We start from the raw sequence: 22,065 nt of genomic DNA, 5'->3' as shown, positions 1-22,065 counted from the left end.
CCTAAACCAAGCACTCAAACCCAAACGTCGTCCTGAGCATAGCCCTGAACCACTCTGCCTGTTTACATGGGACAGAATAACAAGAGATGGAGAGGCAGAGGTGGAGTGGGAGAGAGTGGGAGAGAGAGAGGACGGGGTGGGAGAAAGTGGGAGAAAGTGGGAGATGGAAAGAGAGAGGAGCAGAGAGGGATGGGATTGCTTGGTTTAATGCAGTGTACAGCATGGCCTGTTGGAACCTGGCTGGGACCACCTTTCCTTTCAGTTCTGTTTCATCTTGTTTTCTTGGGGTGTAACAGGTGTGTAGGCCTCTTACGGTAATTTAGTGTTATCGACAAAGCCTGGATTAACAGCGACGTACGTCTGAAGACGTGGAGAAGAAAAAATAAGTGTTTTCCTGAAAAAAGCAGCATAGCAGAATTTATAATGCGAGAGCTTTCAGCAGACATGTTTACTTATTTACCAGCCTGTGATGACACACTAGAGCAAATGGTTCCTGGAACGCCCCCTGCCTTCTACAACAAATGGTTCCTGGAACGCCCCCTGCCTTCTACAACAAATGATTCCTGGAACGCCCTCTGCCTTCTACCTTAAATTGTTGTTATAGTTTGGTGAGACTGGGTGGTGGTGTTGTAGAGCTCTAACACTCTGGGTGGTGGTGTTTGGTGAGAGCTACAACAGTCTGGGTGATGGTGTTTGGTGCAAGCTACAACAGTCTGGGTTGGTTTTGTTTGGTGAGAGCTACAACAGTCTGGGTGGTGTTGTTTGGGTAGAGCTGATGTGGGCTGTATTGTTGTATTTCTGCACAGTGTGGTCATTAAGTAGATAAATGACCCCATTAGAAAGCACAGTGGGGGCCAATCTGTTAGATTCTTCCCTGATCTGCCTGCTCAGACTCTGCTGCCAAACTGTAGGTGGAAGGACAGCGCTGGGTAAATGTTTATGATTGCGGTATGAACAGACTGTGAGTGTGAGTGTGTTTGTGTATTTTGTGTATTTGTGTAATTGTATGTGTGTGTGTGTGTGTGTGTGTGTGTGTGTGAGAGAGAGACCCTAAAGCGAGTACTGCTGTGAGTCAATGAGCAGATCATGTTGTGAGGCTACGTCTCGTTAAATACAAGATTAATGAGACCCTCTGAAAAAACATGCTGATGTCTTTTTTAACCAGGCCGAGGGATGGAAACGACAGAAAGAGCAGAGAAGTTGTGTTCTACTTGGAGGACTAGAGATATGCACTGACTGCAATGTAATGTGTACTCAACTTGTCTGGCTCTGCCATTGTAACACTTGTTAGAGAGCATTCTGGGAGCTTATTAAAGGGAGTCTGGGACATGGAGAAGACTTGGGAATAGGGGAGAGGGTAGCCGGCTCGCTGAACACCACCAATCAGAACACTGCCCAAAAAAACACAACCTATCAAAACACAGCTCAACAGAACACAACCTATCAGAACATAGCTTAACAGAACACAACCTATCAGAACATAGCTTAACAGAACACAAGCTATCAGAACACAGCCAAACAAAACACAAACCTACAGTAGCAGAATACACCCCCAAAAAACACAGCCCAATCAGAACGCAGCTCAAAAGAACACAGCCTACTAGAACACAGCCCAAGAAAATACAGCCCATCAGAACATAGCCCAACGGAACACAACCTATCAAAACACAGCCCAACAAACAGCAAAACTGAACACTGCTCAGTAGAACACATCCTAACAGAGAACAACCTGACAGAACCAAGTGTAGCAGAAAACAGCCTAGTAGCAGCAGGACAGGACGAGACGCTATCCCGAAGACCCAGTGAGAACGTTAAAAGCCTAAAACAGCTCTCATTGCCCTCCAGGTCACTATGTATTTTTCCCTCCCCCTTTGGTGAACAGCCACCATCCTGCCATACCGTATCCGGGAAGATGGGAGGCGGGGGGAGGGGGGGGCCATCTGTATGAATTGTGGTTCTGACATGCTGACGAATCATCCAAATCTCATCGACATGTGATTCGGTTGGCTGGCCTTGTGGTCGGTTTATTATTTGTCCCCTGCACATTTCTCTATACCCTCCCTTGTCAAATCCGTTCATGGCTCTCTTTCACTCTTCTTCACCAAACAAACTCTGTCCCTCTCTCTCTCTCCCTCTGCTCTCCACGTTAGAGTCGTAGCCCTCGCCACTCCCAGTCCACCCAGTCTGGGCTTGCCGACCAGGCTGCTAAACTGTCCTTCGCTTCGGCCGAGTCTCTGGCTGAGACCATGTCTGAGGCGGACGTCCCCCTGGGTTTCAGCAGAACCAACCGGTTCCGCCAGAGTCTGCCCCTGTCCCGCTCGGCCAGCCAGAACAAGCTGCGTTCCCCAGGTAAGAGCCAAGCACGCAGTGCACCTGGACTCGTCTTAACCCCCCTCAGGCTCCAGGAGCATCGACCCACATGACTTCCTGGGAATTGGTGCCATCTTGTCCCAGATCTGTTGGTTGGTTGTCGCGATGAGATACTAGTGGAGGTATAAGAAAGACAGCACTCCCATGTTTGCTCTGAAAACACTGAACAGAGACTATATGATGTGCTGCAAATATTTGTTACATGACTGTAGGAGCCTTCAGCACATTTGCATTGTCTGTAACCAGTTCCTAGGTGTAGATGAAGCAGTTCAGGCTGCATGCTATGTACCAGGGACCAATCACAGCAGCAGGGCTGCCAACATGGAGCCTTTAGCCCGCTGCCTCGTCACATATCTGCATAACATCGAGACCAATCATACGATCAAACTGAAGTCAGCCTCTGGGGAGGTACTTTCATCTTGCCAAGGTCATTAATGGCAGTTGTGTGAATCCCTATATACATCTGAAGCTGATGCTAAACCTTTAAACATGCGGTCATTTCTCCTGCCTGAATGAAATTTCTCTCAGAGAAACAATTAAAAGGGGCACTCTCTTATCCGAAGAAAATGTCCGGGCTCCTGCTCCACAAAGGGATCTCACCTAGTGTATACGTGACCCCCCCCCGTGGTGATCAGGTGGGCAGCAGGTTTTTTGTGGGGGGTGCCCTACTCTGTTAGTTTCAACAGGTTGTGTCGTCTCCTGCAGTTCTGAAAAACGTGGACCAAAAAGCGCCTTTTTCAGATCCTTTCATGGTGTTACATCCAGTTACCTACCAGTGGATGTCTGTATTGACAGGCTGAGGTTTCCGGAAAATGTGTTATTCACAAATAACTATGAAAATGTAGAGATGATGCTATTTCAGAGTATCACTTTTTCAAGTAAAGCCAAGGTTTTGGACAAGCACTTGTCGTACAGTAAAGAAGCTATAAAAATGTAATTGTTTTATAATAAATTATACATATGTTGTAACCTGATGATATCCAATACTTTTTTAAACACAACAATTTTTTTTGGTATGAAGCCATACACTAAATATATTTCAAAAACACTAACCTTTCCAGAAATGAGGGTAAAGAAAAAGCCTGCCCTTGTTAGTGCTAGAAACTCTAAATTGTGGGGAGAGCCCAGAGCTGGACCGATTTTCCTGTGAAATCTACAAAATATTGAATCTACAAAATGAGGGAATGATGATACCCTCCCCTAATGTTATTCCATTACTCTGAGACATGAGGAAGGCAGGGATCTGGTAGGATACACACACACTCCTAAACACAGAGAGAAAATCTGTGGCCGATCTTATCTCATTGGTGGGCACACAATTCTTTTCATTGTAACTAATCCAGAATCCCAGCTGCATCCATTTGCTTGCTATGCTCTCTCTGGTGACAGAGTTCCGTCGGTTGAAGCTAATACCTGTGGGGTTCTTTGTTTCAGTGCTTAGTTTTTTGATGGATTTAATCTGTCTTCCTGTTTGTTTTCTTCTGTGTTTAAAGAATGAAGACCCCGTTCTGTCTACATTTCTAATCGTTTACTTGTGTTTTGGCTTGTGTGGGGTCCCGTGTAGCTCAGTTGTCAGTGCATGGCGCTTGCATTGGTCATGTCAGGCCTGCCGTGCCGGTGGAATCCAATGCCCTCCCTCCTTCATTTGGACCAGGGACGCCCGTGTGTCCTTGCCACCCCCACCCGTGTTCCTCATACCGCCGCGATGTCGTTTCTGGTTTTGTTGCGGCGACGGCAAGGTTCTAGTGTTGTTTCCCACGGGGGACCGATGAGAAAAAGTGCTACTCACATTAACTCCGGATAACATTATCTGCGAAATGACTTAAATGTAAATGTCTATTAAAACATATTTAAACATAATGCACAGCTACATATCAATTACACTCATTATCTCACCATAACCCTATTAGTCAAACAAAGATTTTATAGATGTATTTTACATTTTCTTTTTCTTTTAACCGATTTAGGTTGTCTGTTGCCCTCTATAATAGGATAAGTATTTTGAGAAATGCAAATTGCTAGTCTTACTTTTTTAGCACTACAATCAATTCTGTTAAATATTTATTGAAGGTTCCCTACATTACTGTGCATGGTATTATACTGCTTGTTCTGTGTGGGCAGTTTTACTGGGTGGACTACTGTCAGACTGGACAGATTGGACCGGTTCACAGCGTGGATGAATCAAACTCATAAAGAGTGTGGCTGTGGGGATGTGTGCTAACCACGTAGGGAGAGGCAATGTAAAACCAGTGACAGTGACAGACGATGAGCCCTTTGAGAGGGGAGTTTAGCGGTGCTATAGAACACTGGCTCTCTCTAACCAACATTTACATGTAGTCATTTAGCATATACTCTCATCTGTAGAGATTTACAGTTAGTACATTCATCTTAAGAGAGCTAGGTGGGACAACCACACGACCCGGTAATAATACGCACACCTTACTGAGGGAAGTAGATATCAGCAAAGTAAAATCTAGAAGGAAGAGAAAATATAAACGTTTATTCTCCTTTTTGTCTGACAATCTTTATGCTCCACTGTCCTCATCTTCCAATTTACTTAAAATCCTCTGTCTATACCCTGTGCATTCTCTCCCTCCTCTCCCCTGTCTCCCCCTCCTCTCCCCTGTCTCTCCCTCCTCTCCCCTGTCTCCCCCTCCTCTCCCCTGTCTCTCCCTCCTCTCCCCTGTCTCTCTCTCCTCTCCCCTGTCTCCCCCTCCTCTCCCCTGTCTCTCCCTCCTCTCCCCTGTCTCTCCCTCCTCTCCCTGTCTCTCCCTCCTCTCCCTGTCTCTCCCTCCTCTCTGTGTCTCTCCCTCCTCTCCCCTGTCTCTCCCTCCTCTCCCCTGTCTCTCCCTCCTCTCCCCTGTCTCTCCCTCTCCTCCCGTGTCTCCCTCCCCCTCACATGTCTCCCTCTCCTCCCATGTGTCTCCCTCTCCTCCCCTGTCTCTCCCTCCCCCTCACATGTCTCCCTCTCCTCCCCTATGTCTCCCTCTCCTCCCCTATGTCTCCCTCTCCTCCCATGTGTCTCCCTCTCCTCCCCTGTGTCTCCCTCTCCTCCCCTGTGTCTCCCTCTCCTCCCATGTGTCTCCCTCTCCCCCCCTGTGTCTCCCTCTCCTCTTGTGTGTCTCACTCTCCTCCCCTGTGTCTCCCTCTCCTCCCCTGTGTCTCCCTCTCCTCCCCTGTGTCTCCCTCTCCCCCCCTGTGTCTCCCTCTCCCCCCCTGTGTCTCCCTCTCCTCTTGTGTGTCTCCCTCTCCTCTTGTGTGTCTCCCTCTCCTCCCCTGTGTCTCCCTCTCCCCCCCTGTGTCTCCCTCTCCCCCCCTGTGTCTCCCTCTCCTCTTGTGTGTCTCACTCTCCTCCCCTGTGTCTCCCTCTCTAGGGGTGCTGTTCCTTCAGTTTGGCGACGAGACGCGGCGTGTGCACATCACCCACGAGCTGAGCAGCTTGGACACCCTGCACGCCCTCATAGTGCACATGTTCCCTCAGAAGCTGACGGCCGGGATGCTCAAGTCCCCCAACACGGCCATCCTGATCAAGGACGAGGCACGCAACGTCTTCTACGAGCTCGAGGACGTCCGCGACATCCAGGACCGCAGCGTCATCAAGATCTACCGCAAGGAGCCCATTTACGCCTCCTACCCTGCCTCGCACCTGGCCAATGGGGACCTGAGGGTGAGGTTGGGTGGGGAGAGAGGGGTGGAGATGAGGTCTGATAAGGGGACCTGAGGGTGAGGTTGGGTGGGGAGAGAGGGGTGGAGATGAGGTCTGATAAGGGGACCTGAGGGTGAGGTTGGGTTTGGAGAGAGTGGGGAGATGAGGTCTGATAAGGGGACCTGAGGGTGAGGTTGGGTGGGGAGAGAGTGGTGGAGATGAGGTCTGATAAGGGGACCTGAGGGTGAGGTTGGGTGGGGAGAGAGTGGTGGAGATGAGGTCTGATAAGGGGACCTGAGGGTGAGGTTGGGTGGGGAGAGAGTGGTGGAGATGAGGTCTGATAAGGGGACCTGAGGGTGAGGTTGGGTGGGAGAGAGGGGTGGAGATGAGGTCTGATAAGGGGACCTGAGGGTGAGGTTGGGTGGGGAGAGAGTGGTGGAGATGAGGTCTGATAAGGGGACCTGAGGGTGAGGTTGGGTAGGGAGAGAGTGGTGGAGATGAGGTCTGATAAGGGGACCTGAGGGTGAGGTTGGGTGGGGAGAGAGTGGTGGAGATGAGGTCTGATAAGGGGACCTGAGGGTGAGGTTGGGTGGGAGAAAGGGGTGGAGATGAGGTCTGATAAGGGGACCTGAGGGTGAGGTTGGGTGGGGAAAGGGGTGGAGTCAACACTGCTGGACTGTTTGACAGCCCTTTAGTGTCATGGCAACAGTAGGTAGAACAGGCTGTGGAGGCTTTTATCCTCAAAGATACCATATGCTGCCAGGACACCAGAGAAAAATGTTACACAGAGATATGAGCGTACTTCGTACCCTCTGCATGTCTCTGCTTTGGATGAGATCAAGGAACCTTGAAGATGTTCTGTTTTCATTCTGTTCGCAGAATGAGAACATGTTCTTCGCCAGCTGCATTAGTCACATGACATTAGGTATGCACCAGCCATTACCCATGCAAATTATTTCAGATGGTTTTTGAATGTGTGCGTGTGTTTGTGTGTGTGTGTGTGGGCACTTTCTTTGTGTCTGTGCATGTGCATTCCTAAGTGTAGATAAAATAAAATTCCAAATATCTGTTTAAAAGAAACCTAAATTCCGATGATCTGAGTTGCATAGATGGAGTGAAATCTCCCAGTTCCTGTGTCTAGGAAGGCAGATGATGTGATCGTGCCTTTTAAATACATGGAAGTTGACTGCTGGCTCTTTCTTCTGTGACAGTATGCACACCCCCTCCTGGGTTAATGTCCCCATGCAGTCTTTTTAATAAGCATCACTTTATGTCTAATAAATCACAGTGTATTTCCCAAAAAAATATTGTAACTTTATGGCTATCCGCCAATCAGCATTCAAGATTCAAAGCAACTAGTTTATATATAATAATATATGTTTATATCATGTAGAATGTTTCACTGAGCCTCCTTTGATTATTAAAAACTGAGTTGGAAGTATTTTCTGTAGCGCGATTTGATGGGATGATGGGATGTTCTAGAGCCCATCCCCTTAACCAGCTGAACAGGCTTTTGTCCATTTTAATCAAATCATGTGGCATCATACATTTGGCTAGTACTATCCTTCCAAAACAAGCAAAAATGCCGTTCGTTTTTTTCCCCCAAACAGCTGTAATTCAAAATAGCTGTAATCATAATTTCACAATATCAGAGAATTATAGTGTGGACATATCACCCCAAATATAGAAAGTTTTTGACTGCACTGGGATGCTGCCCTGAATCTTAACTAACACCTTGACATTGAAATGCTTCCTGGTGTGCATGTTTTGGGTTTGGCTGGCTGGTTTTTGCTACTGTGTTATGGAGGTTTCGAGTGATGCTCTCCTCCTTAATACTCATAAACAGTCCTTTGTTTACTTTGCAGTCATTTAGCATATACTCTTCATCCAGGCTGACTTACTACAGCACTCCTGTTCAAGGACACAATAAGCGTTGTTTTTTCACTTTCCCAGCTCTGGGATTTAAACCAACAACCTCTGAATTTTTGGAGCGATGCTCTAATCACTAGGATTTCTGTCTCATCACAACGCCCCGCCTGCATGTAGGATTGGGATGAAAGGGGAGGAGAAAGAAGGTTGAGAACACAAGGACACAGGGAGGACTAGCAGAAGATGGCTAGGAGAGAGAGAGAGAATGACTGTATGCTGAAGAAGGGTAGACAAAATGGACAGGAATCCAAACCCAGAGATACAGAACAAAAGGCAGGGAAAGCAGCATAATATTTGAAGGATTAGACCACACAGGCAAGTGTTTTAGGAGAAAATCGAGGACTTGTGAAGCATGAGGAAATGCCTTTCATTCAATCTAATGAATGGGGGAGTGGGTTAGGCTCAGTCATGCTCTCACCTCTTTTCAATAGACAGGAAATAGATATGTTCAAATGTGGAGCCGTGTTGAATGCCAGCTCTTTGCAATCCTGTTACGGCGCTGGGTCTAGTTAGCCTAGGTTCAATGAAGCTCAGCGGCTCTTGTAGATGAGCGCCGGGAACAACACAGTGGCCCCTCCCAAGTTCCTCAAACATCCGGCCTCGCAGCAGATCGAGCCAATGACAATCACGTCTGTTTTCCTTTCGCCTGTTCCCCCATTCCATGTACGCCCGTCACACATCAGGTCAAGTGCCAATTCCACCTGTAGTATGCGGTGTATAGACATCGCTCCTGTAGCAGAATGGTGTTACACGCGGATCTGGGACTGTCTTTGATGTGGTCTTGTATAGTGATGCTGTGCATTAATAAGCCCAGGCTTCCACAGCCTGTTCAATGTCAGTGTGATCTCCCATTGTCTGACTGTCGGTCTGACGCACAGCGTTCTCATGGTAACCAACCCTCCCCGCCCCCGTTTCCGTTCCAGCGGGATCTGGTGTACACGTCCCGAGAGTCCTCCCCCACGCGGCGCCTCAACACCCTGCCCTCCTCCTCCGCCTCGCCCACCTCCAGCTCCCCATCTCGATCCCGCCTGTCCTATGGCGGGGGGCGGCCCCCCTCCTTCGCCGGGCCGGGCGGTCACCCGCAGCATCAGCAGAACTCCCAGCACCCCCACCACCCCGGGCCTGGCTCCCACCACGGGGGGGTCGGCGCCCCCCTGTCCCCCTCCCCCAGTGCCATCCTGGAGCGGCGCGACGTCAAGCCCGACGAGGAGGTGTCTGGGAAGAACATGATGCTGGTGAAGAACGAGGGGCTGTACGCCGACCCCTACAGCCTGGTCCACGAGGGACGCCTCAGCATCGCGTCCACGCAATCGCTGGCCGCCATCGGGGACCCCTTCGGCTTCCCCGTGTCCGGAGGGCTGTACCGCCGGGGCTCTGTGCGCTCCCTCAGCACCTACTCGGCTGCCGCCCTGCAGGGGGAGCTAGAGGACGCCCTGTACAAGCCAGGAGGTCCCCTCTACTCCGACTCCTACTCCTCAGCCACTCTCGGCATGGGCTTCCGCATGCCCCCCTCTTCCCCACAGAAGATCACCGACGTGCAGCTGAGAGACAGGGGCGATTCGTACTCCGGCTCCCCCAGCCGGGCCTCCCCGGTCAGGCAGACCTTCCGCAAAGACTCAGCCTCCTCCTCCGTGTTCGTGGAGAGCCCCAAGTCCAGGCCCGGCTCCAGCTCTGAACCTCTGGCCCTGCAGGCCGGGCCGGGAGGGGACGGGAGCAGGTTTGCTCCGGGGTACAGCTCCCCTTTGCCTGGAGAGACCTCGGAGTCCAGGTGTGTGGGTGTGATTTCAGATGAGGTTCTTCCTCTGTGTTTCTTTATGTGTCTTCTAATATACAGCTCTGGAAACAATTAAGAGACCACTGCTCATTTTTCTTTCCTGTCCACAAAAGTTGAAAAGGAGGGTTTTGAGTGAGGAACAGAAGCGTTCAATTTGCAGTGGTCTCTTAACTTGAACGCTTTTGTTCATCACTCAAAACCCTCCTGTCCAACTTTTTTGGAAAGGAAAGCAAACGGTGCAGTGGTTTCTTTCCAGAGCTGTATGTTTCTGTATGTTATGTGCGTGCGCGCGTGTGTGACCCTAACTGGCCAGTGCGTGCTAACGGCTAGCCCTTGTGTCCACTCCAGGGATCGTATGGAGCGTCTGGACCGCATGGAGGCCATGGAGAAACAGATAGCCAGTCTGACTGGGCTTGTTCAGAGTGTGTTGACCAAAGCACCGGACAGTGACAGCACGTAAGACCCCCCAGCACGTAAGACCCCCCCAGAGCAGGAGCAGAAACAAACCACTGGTCCAGGGAGGCTGTTATTAATTAACAGGCCAGAGTACGTACCGGGCCATTATCGCAGTGTAGCAGTACATGAGTAGAGTTCAGCTATCGACATCACCTTACCCGGAAGAGAAAGCAGTGTCAGTGCTGTAGGGCGGTTTCATGAGTGCAGTCATGTTCATAGTGCAGGTGTTGGCATTAGCACTGTAATTGCCTTGCCCTGTGGCCCACAGGTGTGGCCTACTGCGTCTCTGCATGATGGCGGGCTGCCCCCCGGACCATGGCTCGGAGTTCTCACGGCCCTTCCCTTTCTCTTCCAGCGAGAAGACTGAATCCAACAGCGACGGCTCCGCCACAGGAAGTGAGTATCCCACGACAGTGCCGTCTGTTTTGCTCAAACCCGCTGGACTTTTTTTAGTCAGACCGAGCCCCGTGCCGCTAATCGTTTAGAACATTTCAGTCGGGTCGAGCTTGGTCCTCGTCTCTGTTCGCCGTCAGTCTGGGTGTAGGCCAGTTCTGTTAACAAATTAAGATGGCCGCTGCACAACATTGTGACGTCTCCCTTAACTCGCAGCCTAGATGCTTCTTCATCATTCACAGCCTGCTTCCACTAATACAATATGTCTCTTATACTCTCACATTCTCTCCCTTATTCTATTTCTCTGTTCTTTTTCTATCTCCATTTCTCTGTTCTCTTTCCTCCGCCATTCCTAAAGCCTTCGTTTGGCATAAGTGTGTCTGCGGAGACTTTGTGTTCAATGGCCAGACCATCAAAGCTCCAGTGAGAGGACAGACTTCCCTTTGATGCTTCTCCTTGGCTGGAAATAACACCAGAAAATAAAGCCTTAAAATGACTCATTTTCTCTCAGCAATTGTCCATAGAGGAAACGTCCAGGGGTTCTCGTTTGACTCTGTCAATGTCAACTTTGAAGATTTCTTCCAATTTTCCTCCGCTCTCTCTTCTCTCTCTCTCCCACATTTGTCTTTGGTAACTGGCCCATTGCTTCTGTATTACAGCTGGACGACAGAAACCAAAAGGTAGTTTCTCTCTTCTCTTTCTGTCTACTTCCTCTTTCTCTCCCTGCATTTCTCTGGCCCTGTGTCTGTGGTGTTGTAGTGGTTCCTGTGTTGATAAAGGGTGTAGTAGTGGTATTAATGGTGGTGGTGGTGGTGATGGTAGTAGTATTTGTGGTGGTAGAAGTAGTAGTTGTGTTAGTTGTGGTGGTAATGGTAGTAATAGTAGTTTTAGTATTATTAGTAGTCGTATTAGTGATCGTAATTGAAGTAATATTAGTAGTAGTATTTGGGAGTAGTGGTGGTGTTAGTAGTGGTGGTGATAGTAGTAGTGATATTAGTAGTGGTGATAGTAGTAGTGATGATGATAGTAGTAGTGTTGATAGTGGTAGTGATATAAGTAGTGGTGATAGTAGTAGTGATGATGATAGTAGTAGTGGTGATAGTAGTGGTGATGATAATAGTAGTGGTGATGATAGTAGTGGTGGTGATAGTAGTAGTGATAGTAGTAGTGGTCATAGTAGTAATGATGATAGTAGTAGTGGTCATAGTAGTAGTGGTCATAGTAGTAATGATGATAGTAGTAGTGGTCATAGTAGTAGTGGTCATAGTAGTAATGATGATAGTAGTAGTGGTGATGATAGTAGTAGTGGTGATAGTAGTAGTGGTGATGATAGTAGTAGTGGTGATAGTAGCAGTGGTGATAGTAGTATTGGTAGGGGTAGTAATATTAGGGGTGGTGGATATGGGAGTAGTAGTGATGATAGTAGTAGTGGTGATAGTAGCAGTGGTGATAGTAGTATTGGTAGGGGTAGTAATATTAGGGGTGGTGGATATGGGAGTAGTAGTGATGATAGTAGTAGTGGTGATAGTAGCAGTGGTGATAGTAGTATTGGTAGGGGTAGTAATATTAGGGGTGGTGGATATGGGAGTAGTAGTGATGATAGTAGTAGTGGTAATTGTATTAGTATTATTAATAGTAGCATTTGTGGTGGGGGTGATGGACGTAGTGGTGGTGCTGGTAGTAGTATTAGTGGTGGTGAAGGTAGTAGTAGTGGTCATACTAGTATTATTATAAGTAGCGGTGGGGGTGAAGGTAGTGTTATAAGTGGTGTCTCTCCTCTTGTGTTGTTGGAAACCTATGGACCAACTGGGTCTGTCACCCATCTCTTTGACCCCATCCTGAATGGTCTTTTCTGGGTGGTCCCTCTGAATCTATCTGACATTGAGAAAAGCCGTTCTCTTCTTATCCACTGCCTCTCAGCTGTTGTTTTCAGCTGGGACCCTATACCTGTTTTCCCAAAACTGTGTCAGTCACTGTGTCTGTTTCTCTCTGTCTGTCCGTGTGCGTGTCTGTCTCTGCGTGCCAGTCTGTCTGTGTGTTTGTCTGTCCGCGTGTGTGTTTGTGTGTGTGCACTCGTGTACATACAGCATTGCAGTAAGCCAGTGTCCTGTAGCCTTCTGGTAACCTGTGATGTCCTGTAATTGTCAGCGGTAACGCCATCGGCCCCCCTGGCCCTGATGCCGCCCCCTCCCTCCGGAGCCACCCAGGACAGCACTGTCAACCGTCTGCAGATGCAGCTCCACCTCCAGGACCTGCAGCAGAATGCCTCCGACCTGCGCAAGCAGCTCTCCCAGCTCCGCAAGATGCAGGTGACAGCACATGGGCCTGCCCTCAATGCACATGGGCCTGCCCTCAATGCACATGGGCCTGCCCTCAATGTAATGGGGCCTACCCTCAATGCACATGGGCCTGCCCTCAATGTAATGGGGCCTACCCTCAATGAAATGGGGCCTACCCTCAATGCCCATGGGCCTGCCCTCAATGCAAATGGCCTTCCCTCAATGCACATAGGCCTGCCCTCAATCCAATGGGCCTGCCCTCAATGCAATGGGCCTGCCCTCAATGAAATGGGGCCTACCCTCAATGCCCATGGGCCTGCCCTCAATGCAAATGGCCTTCCCTCAATGCACATAGGCCTGCCCTCAATCCAATGGGCCTGCCCTCAATGCAATGGGCCTGCCCTCAATGCACATAGGCCTGCCCTCAATGCACATGGGCCTACCCTCAATGCACATGGACCTATCCTCAATGCAACGGGCCTGCCCTCAATGCACATAGGCCTACCCTCAATGCAATGGTCCTGCCCTCAATGCACATAGGCCTGCCCTTAATGCACATAGGCCTGCCCTCAATGCAATGGGCCTACCCTCAATGCACATGGACCTACCCTCAATGCACATGGACCTGCCAATAGGTCCTTGTGGGAAGCAATTTTTCAGGTTTTACTTTTTTTGTGGGGTCTTTGTGTCCCACAAACATGCAGTGCATACATAAATAAAACACACATGCATGCCTGCATGCAGACACACACACACACACACACACACATACACACAAAGGAACACTCACAAACACATAAACACACACGTACAGTTTATGCTAGTTTGAACTGGGAAAGTGGCCAATCACATGCCACGTTATATTCATTTGACCGAGGTGTTTACGTTGGCCAGGTCCAAACAGCGTGTAAACATGTCATTCCCAAATCGTCATGGTTACCAAATCAATCATTATGCCCTTGAACAAGATAGACGTGTCTGCTACATCACTAGTACTTCAATGAGTTAGTGTCTTGGATGTCACACTCATGTCACACTTCAGAACCGAGGGAATAAAACGTGTCATTGAAAAAGCTCAATAATAGAAAACAAGATATCTTCTGCTCTGACTAATTAAGGTCCTGGTACACCTTGATGATGTTTTCTGGGTTTCTGGTGGAATATGTGGATTAATTGGACTGTACTGAGCATTCCAATGCGTCGTCTTTGTGCCCCTAGCCTGGTGGGTGACCCTGTCAGTTTGGATGCAGTGTCACATTACAGAGCTCCACTGAGAACAGAGGTCACTGTCCAGCTCCCCCGGTGACTTACGGCAGTGTCAGGGTTACCGGCGGAGGAGGACGTGGAACACATTTCAGGGAGAGAGGAAAACAGAGTCTGATACACTGAACCTTGGTAATATGTGTTTGTGAAAGACCGCGAAAAAGAGAGAGAGAGAGAGGGGGAGAAAGACAGGGAGGGGAAGAGAGAGAGAGAGAGGGGGTGGGGGGGCAGGGAGGGGAAGAGAGACGGGACGAGTGCAGGTGATCTAAGAACCCATCGGGTCAGTGGGAAGATAAGGGACTGTAGGGAGATATGTGATTTAGTTGCAGCACTCTGCCTTGTCCCCCACTCCTGCTTATAGAGGGTTGATGAAACACAACAGTGGGCACGCTCTGTTTTCCGGTCCACTTCATGCGCTGTGAAGCTCTCCCAAGGGCCCAGCTCCAATGGATGATGTCTCCAGGGATTTGTAGTTTTATAGCCTGTGATTTCCTCGACCTGCTGCTGGTGCTCACTGAGCGGCACAGTACCTCCACTAACTCTGCCCCGGAGTTAAGTGGTGGGATATATTGTCTCAGAAGGAAGATATACTCTATATGGGACATGGTGAATGCCTGCTCACACACATGCATGCACTCGCACAAACACACACAGACACAAATGCTAGACCTGAGTAGTATAGGGTCAGTCATATAAAAAATAGACCAGTGTGAGTTTGTGAAGTACTGACATTATAGTTAACTATCTAGGCTCATGATTTCAGCTTTGTATTTGGTTTGTTAACTTGCTAGCTTTAGGTGGGTAGTTCTGCAAATGAGTATGAAGGAATTGAATATGGACACCAACCGTAAAATGAAAGCACGGATAATTGCAGTAATTGTCCTCTGTGTTAGCCCATACGTGACCCCTGCCCTCTCACTTGCCCTGTTGCCGGTGGAGACGGCCACAGGACTGAATTAAACATGGGGCTGATGAATTATGTAGGGCAAGAAACAGATAGGGTGACCATAGCAGAAGGAGCATAATTCGGATAATGAACTGAAAGACAATCAGGTATAAATGCCTTTTCTGTGAATGCCATGGCTGGGGTTTCCATGTAGCACTTCTATCGAATCAAATCGTACTGTTTCTATGGCTGTTATCTTGGATTCCCTGGGACATAGAAACAATCCATTATTATCAACCCCTGCTTAGAAGATGTATTTCAAGCCCCTCTCGGTCGAGTGCTTTGCTCAAGGGCACTAAACAGCAGAAACCATGTCCTACCAATTCAATAACCGGAAATGTTGATGATTTCTGCCGTAAAAGGATCTTGCTTTTATTTTTCCCCCCAGAGTAAGATACACACACAAGCACACACACACATCTACAGGATAGCGTGTGAAGGCTTCCATTAGCAGAAGCTAGTCCTATTCTGTTAGCAGAAAGACCTAGGACAGAGCAAACACACACAAACACACACATACACAAAAACACACACATACACATACACAAAAGCACACCCTCTTAGTGTAAGTTCTTCCTAATACATGTGGCCCAGGACAGGTGGGTCCTAATGACCTCACACATTCTTACACAGACAGGAAATGACACAACATAACGCCTATTCTACTTCAGCAGATGTCAACCTCTTAGAGACTCCTTTTTTAGTGCAAGAGATTCATCATTTCCATTTTCTGCAGAATTCTAAGATGCCTGGAAACACTGTTACCTACGCAGTTCTATCTGTGCTTAACTAGTAGTACTATTATTACTATTAGCTCCTTTGTTATGACTATTATTTTTAATTTGACCTTTGCTTAACCAGGTGAGCTCATTGTGAACCAAATCTCATTTTCAATAGAAAAGGCAAGAGATCGGTAAATTATTCAGTATATACAGATGGATCTGGTTCAGAGGTACTACCATTTAGAAGTGTATGTGTGTGTGCGCGTATGTGTGCGTGTGTATGTATGTATGTGTGAGTGTGACTGTGTGCACGTGTCCGTGCATTAACGTGTGTGTGTGTGTGTGTCCTGCAGCTTCAGAACCAGGACAGTGTGAAGACGCTGCTGAAGAGGACGGAGACTGAGCTGAACATGCGCGTGAGTGACGCCCTGAGGAAGCAGGAGGACCCTCTACAGAGACAGCGTCTCCTGGTGGAGGAGGAGAGGCTGAAGTACCTCAACCAGGAGGAGCTTGTTATCCAGCAGCTCCAGTGAGTACTCACCTCACCACTGACCGATCAATGAACATTATTTTTACTGACTGACTAATCAATAACATTATTTTACTGACTGACTGGTCAATTAACATTAGTTTACTGTCTCTCTGACTGATCAATTAACATGTGCCTATTGACAGACTGACTGTTTGACTCACTGTCTGATTGACTCACTGTCTGATTGATTGACTGACTGTCTGATTGACTGACTGTCTGATTGACTGACTGTCTGATTGACTGACTGGCCAATATAATACATTTTCCATGGGCTTCCAAGTGGTGCAGTACTAATGTCACTGTTTGGCAGTACAGCCCGGCTCTTACAGTTTTTTACAGTCGCTAGGACACATTTCCCAATACTTAGGTCACTTTTTCAAAACTCTTCTCACAGTTCTCCAAACCAACTTTCAGCTCAGCACAGCAGTTCATTTCACTTTCAAAATGCACTAAAACTACCAAATCACTTCATACATGTCTCAAATCAAGTCATTCTTCCAGAACACTAGCAAAGGTTGAAAGACAACAAACACACTTTGTCACCCACAAAACAATGACCTAAAAAACACTAACAACAGGTAGCATTTTACAATGTTTTCTTGTGTAAAACAAGGACACATCTCTAATTATAATTCACTGCAATATATGTTACTCGAATGAATCAGACATGATGCAGAAAGCCACAATATGTTTTATGTCTTATATACATTTGTATATTTTTGCACTGAGTAATTCCAAAAAACAATAATTTGTATACACACCATCCACTGATACAGATACAATAGTAATGCTAATCTACTCGGTCTGCTCCATTTGGCCACAAGATCTCATCCACATCACAACTTATGTCATCTAGGGCAATACACCTAGGAAATAATCTTCTGGCATCTTCTGCTGATATGTCCAGGCATCCAGCATTCATTGCGTCCAGGAGGGATATTTGATCATGTGGATGGTGGTCATAAACCTTCCACCTCTTTGAGGAAAATAATTCCTCTATGGGGTTGAGGACTGGAGAGTAAGGTGGGAGGAAAAGTGACATCATTCTGGGATGGGCTGCAAACCACTCGGTGACTACACAGGAGTGGTGAAATGCCACATTGTCCCATACAATTATAAATGTTGGCTGATTACAACCCTTCCATAGAGGTCATGCAGGAACGCAAGGAGACGTTCAGTGTTGTATGGCCCAATTAGTGGTTTGTGTAACAGCAGTCCATCAGTGGATATTGCTGCGCACATTGTGATGTTGGCGCACCTCTGGCCCGGGACATCCACTGTGGCTCTCTTCCCAATCATGTTCAGAGTTCCTCTCAAAAGGCACAGTGTACAACTGGTTTCATCCTTACCTGATGTTTTTTCAGGACTCTACAAATAGTTATTATGCTTACACTGTGAATATTTGCAAAAGTAACGTTGTCTGCGAAGACTCTGTCTCGAATCTCAGTGAGTTTTATGCCATTGTTTCTGATGACCACATCAACAACGAGTGAACATCCTTCCTCTCTCACCTGTGTGAGGTAACCATTGAGTCCTAAGCAGATATGCAAAAGCAATTACACACAAGTCTATTTACTTATGTAATGTGCAACTCTGTCAAATGCCCTTGCAGAATACAAGTTACCTGTTGGTTTGCCGGAAAACTCTAACAATAGATGCCACTGTTGAGTGTTGCAGATTTGTCTGCACTGTCTGACCAGCCTCTCTCATTGAGAGACCATGATTTACTACATGATCAATTACAGTTGCTCTGATCTCATCTGAGACTACAGCTCTTGATCTTCCTCTTATTCTTCCACCACGCATACGTATTCCTCGCCCCCTCCCAGCCACACTTCTTCCTCTTTCAGCCACTTGTCTATCTCTGGCTGGGTCAATTTTCTGGCTGGGTCCACATCACAATGCAAAACTACTCAGCAGTTGTCTCCTTTTGTAATGAAATTGAAAGAGTAACAACTGTGTAGATGTTCATCTACAATGAGAATCAGTTGTGGTTGGTCCGATTATCCAATTGTTTTTATAGCATCTAATTTTAAGATTTTAAATATATTTCATTAAAATATTACTGTAGAATTGTAGCAAATTGCTGTCTTATTCAGTTTTGTATTATGATATTGTTTTGATCTTAAGTTTAACAGTTTTGAAAAAAGTATGTAAGCATGTGCAAATTGGCCTGTAAGTACACAGAGTTTTGGCGGTTGTTGTGTCGAAGTGAGAAAATAATTAATGTAATTTGAAAGATGTAGTCATTGAATGCATTTTGTGCCAAAGCAATGATAATTGATCCTTAGTTTAGCCCCCTTATACTTCTGTTGTGCTCACTGTGTGAAGAGTTTTGAAAAAGTGTTGGGAAATGTGTCCTAGCGACTGTAAAAAACTGTAAATCCGGGTCTTGGCAGACCAGCTGTGCCTGGGGTCTGACATGGGGAGGTGTCTTGGGTTAGTGGGCTCCATGTGGAACAGGGCTGCTGTACCTGGGGTCTGGCATGGGGAGGTGTCCTGGGTTAGTGGGCTCCATGTGGAACAGGGCTGCTGTCCTCAGGGTCTGGCATGGGGAGGTGTCCTGGCTAAGTGGGCTCCATGTGGAACAGGGCTGCTGTGCCTCAATGCACTCAGCTTGAGGTAAGTGGGGCTACCTCAACTGACATTAGTGTTGATCTTCGACTCTCCCGAGCCCACTGGGAGTTGCCGTGCTGAGGCAAGGCTGTAAGGTTTTTACACACTTGTTCCCAGACACATCCCCGGTTCCCAGACACTGTCAGTACATGTTGTGTAACTTTATGAGTGGACATTGTTGAATAAATCATCCGCCTCGTTAGATCATCTCTGTTAATCGAGGCTTGTTATTAACCGTCGCTAATAGCCTTTTTATTTCATTTAATTATTCATACAATTTAGATTGGCCTCATGGAATAAGGTTGATTTATTTAACATTGTTAAGTATGATTTTCATTAGGGGTTTTGCATTGTCAGCTTGTGTGTCTGTGTGTATGGGTGTGTGTGTGTCTGTGTGTCTGTGTATGGGTGTGTGTGTGTCTGTGTGTGTGTGTGTGTGTGTCTGTGAATGTGTGAATGTGTGTCTGTGTGAATGTGTGTGTGTGTCTGTGTGTCTCTGTGTGTATGTGTCTCTGTGTGTATGTGTGAATGTGTATGTGTGTCTGTGTGAATATGTGTCTGTGTGAATATGTGTCTGTGTGTGTGTGTGTGTGTGTGTGTGTGTCTGTGTGTGTGTGTGTCTGTGTGTCTGTGTGTCTGTGTGTCTGTGTGACTGTGTGTATGTGGGTGTATTGGCTGTGGTTCTCTTTACACCTAGTTTTGCCTTGATTAGTGGAACCTCACAGTCTTCATAACATTAAGGTTTCTGTTTTTACTCTTAACTTTGAAATTAAAATGTCTCCCCTGTGTTTCTTGTCCAGTGACCTTGAGAAGTCAGTGGAGGACATCCAGAAGGGTTCGTCTGTCAATCACAAGCTGGTGACGGTTCAGGAGCTTGAGGAAAAGGCTTCAGTGCTGAGGAAACTAGGAGAGACGCTCACAGAGCTCAAGAGTGAGTCACTGATAGTCTGTTACACTGAACATTCCCAGACACTGTCACATCAGAGTCTGATACATTGAACATTCCCAGACACTGTCACATCAAAGTCTGATACGTTGAACATTCCCAGACACTGTCACATCAGTCTGATACACTGAACATTCCCAGACACTGTCACATCAGAGTCTGATACGTTGAACATTCCCAGACACTGTCACATCAAAGTCTGATACGTTGAACATTCCCAGACACTGTCACATCAGAGTCTGATACATTGAACATTCCCAGACACTGTCACATCAAAGTCTGATACGTTGAACATTCCCAGACACTGTCACATCAGTCTGATACGTTGAACATTCCCAGACACTGTCACATCAGTCTGATACACTGAACATTCCCAGACACTGTCACATCAGTCTGATACACTGAACATTCCCAGACACTGTCACATCAGAGTCTGATACATTGAATATTCCCAGACACTGTCACATCAAAGTCTGATACGTTGAACATTCCCAGACACTGTCACATCAGAGTCTGATACATTGAACATTCCCAGACACTGTCACATCAAAGTCTGATACGTTGAACATTCCCAGACACTGTCACATCAGTCTGATACGTTGAACATTCCCAGACACTGTCACATCAGTCTGATACACTGAACATTCACAGACACTGTCACATCAGTCTGATACACTGAACATTCACAGACACCCTCACATCAGAGTCTGATACACTGAACATTCACAGACACCCTCACATCAGAGTCTGATACGCTGTACATCCACAGACACCCTCACATCAGAGTCTGATACACTGAACATTCACAGACACCCTCACATCAGAGTCTGATACACTGAACATTCACAGACACTGTCACATCAGTCTGTCACAAGGACACCAAGACCAGCCTCATTTGCCACAAATACAAAATACATTCGCAAGGCACTCACCCATACATTCACGTGCTGCCCATCATGCATATAAACTTGAACACATACATACATAAATACAGCCCTGGAAAAAATTAAGTGACCACTGCACCTTTTTCTTTCTTTTCCAAAAAATTTCGAAAAGGAAGGTTTTGAGTGAGGAACAGAAGGGTTAAAGTTAAGAGACCACTGCAAATTGAACGCCTCTGTTCCTCACTCAAAACATTCCTTTTCGACCTTTTTGGAAAGGAAAGAAAAAGGTGCAGTGTTTTTTTCCGAAGCTGTATGTACAGACACACACTTACCCACACACACACAGCCTACCTGAGAGGGCACTTGTTTTGTGACTGACCAAAATAAAGTGTTGTTTTAGGAAATTACATTATATGCTGTCAATTGTGACCCATTACACAAAACATGTAACAATCACTCCACAGTTTTACGTATAAGAAAACAAGTTTTTTGGGGGATTTATTATGTTTATCATCAGCCTCTCATGGTCTTATTATATATTTGCCTGTTTTGTTCATCATAAGCAATTAAATAGTTATATTTTGCCTATTTTAAACAAAAAATGTATGTACATTGTAAGTTAAATGTGTTCTAAGGTACATAAAATATCAAAGTAAGTATATACAGGTCCAGATATAATTGGACACTCACAAGTTACACATTATTTTGGCTGATTACCAAGTTACAGTTAAATAATTAATATGGGCTTAAAGTGGTAGTCTCTCAGCTTTAATTTGAGGGTATTCACATCCAAATTGGAGGAAGGGTTTAGGAATTACAGTTCTTTAATATGTAGCTCCCTCTTTTTCAAGGGACCAAAAGTAATTGGACAATTTATTCAAAAGCTGTTTCAAGTGTGGGCCATTCCTTCATTATTCCATCATCCATTATTCAGGTAAAGGTTTTGAGTTGATTCCAGGTGTGGCATTTGCATTTGGAAGCTGTTGCTGTGATCCCACAAGGAGCCCTCAATTCAAGTGAAACAGGCCATCCTTTTAGGCTTTTTTCCCCATCTGTCCTATCAGCTAGTTCTCCTGCTGTTTATCCCATATTTTCTCATCTTCCAAACGGCATTTCCCTCCCTTCTTGGCCATTTGCTCCTCACAGTTAACTCCCTTCTGTTTTTGACAAGCATTCTGCATCTCGAGCTATTTTGTCTGAAATCTCAACAAGGGCTCTTGCAGTGCACATATTCATCACCACACCCGTGGGTTGACACGCCCTCTGTTTGTGTGGTTAGATTTATAAACACAACACGGTGTTTGTGAAA

General features: G+C 46.7%; 1 protein-coding gene across 11 annotated transcripts in view; it reads left to right on the top strand.

Annotated features, from left to right (window-relative positions):
• The window catches only part of si:ch211-278a6.1 (SRC kinase signaling inhibitor 1), a 136,564-nt gene that overhangs the window by 89,703 nt on the left and 24,796 nt on the right, over nucleotides 1-22,065 (top strand). For 8 of the 11 annotated variants that reach the window (XM_029123647.2, XM_029123646.2, XM_029123643.2 and 5 more), the window contains 9 exons: nucleotides 2,151-2,349; nucleotides 5,745-6,037; nucleotides 8,869-9,713; nucleotides 10,068-10,175; nucleotides 10,444-10,571; nucleotides 11,228-11,248; nucleotides 12,717-12,877; nucleotides 16,132-16,307; nucleotides 19,727-19,857. In XM_029123647.2, coding sequence (XP_028979480.2) covers nucleotides 2,151-2,349; nucleotides 5,745-6,037; nucleotides 8,869-9,713; nucleotides 10,068-10,175; nucleotides 10,444-10,571; nucleotides 11,228-11,248; nucleotides 12,717-12,877; nucleotides 16,132-16,307; nucleotides 19,727-19,857 — 2,062 coding nt within the window. The remainder of the gene's footprint in view (nucleotides 1-2,150; nucleotides 2,350-5,744; nucleotides 6,038-8,868; nucleotides 9,714-10,067; nucleotides 10,176-10,443; nucleotides 10,572-11,227; nucleotides 11,249-12,716; nucleotides 12,878-16,131; nucleotides 16,308-19,726; nucleotides 19,858-22,065) is intronic. The other 3 variants (XM_029123648.2, XM_029123649.2, XM_029123644.2) reach the window with 3 other exon arrangements.

This window comes from Esox lucius, chromosome 11, assembly GCF_011004845.1.
Source record: "Esox lucius isolate fEsoLuc1 chromosome 11, fEsoLuc1.pri, whole genome shotgun sequence".
Classification (NCBI taxonomy): domain Eukaryota; kingdom Metazoa; phylum Chordata; class Actinopteri; order Esociformes; family Esocidae; genus Esox; species Esox lucius.
The sequence above is the reverse complement of the archived record's forward strand: the minus strand, read 5'-3'. Positions and strand labels throughout refer to the sequence as shown.